Below are 4,509 nucleotides of genomic sequence, written 5' to 3' on the forward strand. Positions count from 1 at the left end.
ACATACCAAAATCTTTGGGATGCAGCAAAAGCAGTGTTCACAGGAAAGTTTATAGAGCAAAATGCCTACCTCAAAAAGTTATAAAGATCTCAAATTAAAGATTTAGCATCACACCCAGAGAAACTAGGAAAACAATAATAAACTAATCACAAACCTAGCAGAAGAAAAGAAACAAGCAAAATCAAAGCACACATGGAAAAAAAATTGAGACCTGAATATTGATACAAAGAATCAATTAAACAAAAAGTTGGTTCTTGGGAAGGATAAACAAGATAATTCTAACTAGTGATCTATTGATCACTAGTTAGATTAACAAAAAATAGAAGAGATAAGATTCAAATAAACATGATCAGAAATGAAAAAGGTGACATTACAATGAATCTCACACAGACACAAAAGATCCTCAGAGACTATTACAAATACCTCTATTGAATCAGGAAGAAATTGAAACTCTGGAGAGATGAATATTGAGTTCTGAAATTGAATAAATAATAAAAAAACTACCAACCAACCAACCAACCAAAAAAAAAAAGCTCAGTACCAGATGGATTTACAGCTGAATTCTGCCAGATGTACAATCAAGAGCTGGTCCCAATTCTATTGAAACTATTCCCAAAACTTGAAGAGGAGGGACTCCTCCCTAACTCATTCTATGAAGTCAGCATCAGCCTGATATAAAACATGGCAGAAACAAAATCAGAAAAGACAATTACAGTCCAATATTCCTAATAAAATAAACACAAAAAAACTTAACAAAACATTAGCAAACAGAATCCAATAGCATATCAAAAAGTTAATTTACAGTGATCAAATAGGCTTTATTCCTGGAATGTAATGTTGTGTAACCAGGCGACCCCAATGTAATTATAAGTATGAAGTGGGAGGTAAAGGCAGAAAAGTAGGTCTAAGTGATGCACTATGAGAATGATTGGACCCACCACTACTGTCTTTGGAGACAGAGGAATGGGGCCATGAACTAAAAAATGTAGGTGGCCTCTAGAACATCCATCTCCAAACTTTTTGGTACCAGGGACAGGTTTCCTGAAAGAGTTTTTCCACAGAATGGAGGAGAGGGGAGGGATGGTTTTGGAATGATTCAAGAACATTCCATTTATTGTGCACTTTGTTTCTATTATTAATACATTGTAATATATCATGAAATAACACAAATACAACTCACCATAATGTAGAATCAGTGGGAGACCTGGGCTTGTTTTTCTGCACCTAGATGGTCCCGTATTCAGATGATGGAAGCCAGATCATCAGGCATTAGATTCTCATAAGGAACCTGCAACCAAGATCTCTTGCATGTGCAGTTCACAACAGGGTTTGTGCTCTGATGAGAATCTAATGCTGCCGCTAATCTGACAGAAGATAGAGCTCAGACAGTAACCATTGCTCAACTGCCACTCACCTCCTGCTGTGCTGCCTGGTTCCTAACATGCCATGGACCAGTACCAGTTCATGGCCCAGAGGTTGACGACCTCTGCTCTAGAATCTATAAAAAGCAAGGAAATAGATTCTCCCTTAGAGCCTCTGGAAAGAAACTCAGCCCTGCCAATATACTTTGATTTAGCCCGGTGAGGTCATCAGATTCATCAGATTTTGACCTATAGAATTAAAAGATAATAAATTTGTATTGCTTAAAACTGTAAGTTTAATGTAATTTGCGATGGCAGTAATAGGAAACCAAGATTAGAGTGTATTCCTGAAAGCCAGAAGACCATTCCTGCATCTGCAATTTGGAGACAATAATAGAGAAGACCTCAGCCTGGCCAAGAAGCTATAGGTGCTCCTCATTAAACCCTTGCCATTGCCTATGTTTTGGGGAGCATAAGGCTTGATCATTACTCTTGGGTAAATATTATGAGCATGGGGCTAACTAGAATCACTAAAATTTAAAAAATCAATGAAATTATTAAAAGTACTGAGTTTATAGAGGATGTCACAATTTGTCATTTTAATTTTTGTAACTCAATCACTAATAATTTTTCCTATGCATTTTCTTTCATTGTTCCTTATTTCTCTTCTCTAACTATATAAGCACCATGACTATTTCCTAAATTGATGGAGGAGAAGGAGGAGGGAGAGAAGAAGAGGAAAATAGGGAGCAAATGAGGGAAGTGAGGCGACAAGAGAAAATGTCACAGCTGGACAGATCCAATAAAATAAATTGGGTGGAATAAAGTAGTTCTACTCACAGCTCTACAATAACTTGCTGAGCAACATTTTAAAATTCTGTCCAATGCTGCTGTTTCCATTTCCACCTCTGTAGAATAAGGATGTTGAAGTCGATGAACTCTACAGTTCTCTTTGTATTTCATATTTTATTGTATTAGCAGTAAAAGAGGAAGTAAAGAGAACATGATGAGATGACTGTGATATACTTATGACTAAGTTTTTTTGCCAAGTATCTAATACTCTGCATTCTATTTCTAATTTCAGAGACTGTTCGAAGATCTTATAAAATAAAGAATAGGAAAATACTTGAACATTGCTTGTTTTATATAAATATTATGTCTCCCATTACCATCATATTGCCTTAGTACTTTACTTTTTATAACACTTGGATGTAAGAAAGCAGAACAGCATAAGTACAGCCTATCCAATTTTATTTCAAGATACAACAAAAAATCATTTTTGATGATAGTAAAGGCTTCAGAGTTTTCAATTAGATTAGATATTTTGGCAAAGAACCCAGGTACGACTAACACCTGCTGAGCCTACTTCCTTCCCATCAACGTTTGTTGCCTGCCTTTTTAAACAAATGGAGATCATTTGAGCAGATTGAAAATAGTAATTGGGGTACTGGGATTTAGCTAATTAAAAATAAGTGATACTGCTGCACTGTCATTACCTTATGCTCATAGGTGCTCTTTTCTAAACATTTACATCCATGTGTTAGTCTTCCATTTTAATACACTTCATGAACAGGCCTAAGCATATAAATAAAAATTTTGTTCATGTACTCTTCAAACTTTTCTGATACATTCTGTCGTTAGACATGCATGGCATATTCAAGGAGTGAACAAGGATAGTCAATGCTTTTTATATTATCTCAGTAACTTACTTTTCATAACACTTTGATGTGAGAGAGCAGAACAATGTAAGTACAGCCTATCCAATTTTATTTCAGGATGCAACCCAAACAATCATTTTTGATGATTTTGATGAAAGGCTATCATCAAAAATGATAGCAAAGGCTATCTTAACTATCCTGACAAGGGTACTTAAGAGAAAGGCTATCCTTGGAAACTGTGAGAATCCCAGAAACTCCTGCTTAAAGAGGAGGAAAATATCTAAAACCCAACCAAAATTAGTGCAGAGACACCATAATCTGGGCATTGCAAAGCCCATTACTAGAAGCAATGACAATGCACATCCTAGTCAATGCTTTACTAATAAATAATATTAACAGCACGTTTGGACAGAAGAATGAAGAGTTTATTAAAATAAAATCTTTTTCACTTATCTCTTTTGGAAAGGAATACAAAACTATAAATTGTATCTATAATGCAGTTTGGATCATTCATTGATCCAATGGCTTCAGATATCTGAATTATAGAATCCATGCCTTTCCTTCCCAGAGTTATAGATCCAGATTGATCCAGTTATAGATCAGTCATTGATCCAAACTGCAGTTTGACAGAACTAACATACAAGCCAGTTTTTGAAGACTGGAAAGTAAAGTAGACCTGGTGATCAATAATATTAGAATACTTCTCAAAAGAGGAAATTAATAGATGACCTTACTAAAGATACGCATTTCTCAAATGGGTTTGAGCAGTCACATTAGTCAGTAGAAACCAGATCTACAGAATGGCTGATAACAAGATGAATGGAACCACCTCCTAAATGGGTGGCAGAATCTGGATCTATAACTCTGGAAAGGGAAGACATGGATTCTATAATTCAGATATCTGAAGCCATTGGATCCACAACCCAGTGAGGAGCAGCTCCTGGATCCACAGCTCGGGGAGCAGCAGCTATTGGATCCAAAACTCCGAGATCCAACGTGCATAGTCGGGCAAGAATTGCAGAGCATGTGGGTCTTGGGGTAGTAGCAGGAGGTCTGGCAGGGGCTGAACTCCACACAGGATGTCTGACAGCTGTTGGGCCTCCAGCAGGTCTCCTGACAGCCCCTATAGAGAGAGGAACCCAGCTGGCAGGTGCTGGGAGAACAGAGATCAGTGCTGTAGACCAGGTTGCTGGGGTAGGAAGAGCCACAGGAAGATCCTGGGTAGCGCAGGTAGCCCCCACAGGAGCAGGCGGGGAAGCTTCCAGAGCAGCAGTTGTAGGACATGTTGACGGGAGATGTGAGTTCAGCTGAGTGTCCCTGTTAAGATTCTGAGTTTTGGCCGGGCGCGGTGGCTCAAGCCTGTAATCCCAGCGCTTTGGGAGGCCGAGACGTGCGGATCACGAGGTCAAGAGATCGAGACCATCCTGGCTAACACGGTGAAACCCCGTCTCTACTAAAAAATACAAAAACTAGCCGGGCGAGGTGGCGGG

At 38.4% G+C, this 4,509-nt stretch overlaps 1 protein-coding gene across 1 annotated transcript; it reads right to left on the reverse strand.

Annotated features, from left to right (window-relative positions):
- Positions 1–3,562: 3,562 nt before the first annotated feature.
- On the reverse strand, positions 3,563–4,303 carry LOC116274593 (keratin-associated protein 13-3). Its single transcript, XM_031665697.1, has one exon. The coding sequence runs from the start codon at positions 4,301–4,303 to the stop codon at positions 3,797–3,799; it is 507 nt and encodes a 168-aa protein (XP_031521557.1). The 3' UTR covers positions 3,563–3,796.
- Between the last annotated feature and the right edge of the window lie 206 nt (positions 4,304–4,509).

The sequence above is a fragment of the Papio anubis genome, chromosome 4 (assembly GCF_008728515.1).
Source record: "Papio anubis isolate 15944 chromosome 4, Panubis1.0, whole genome shotgun sequence".
NCBI lineage: Eukaryota > Metazoa > Chordata > Mammalia > Primates > Cercopithecidae > Papio > Papio anubis.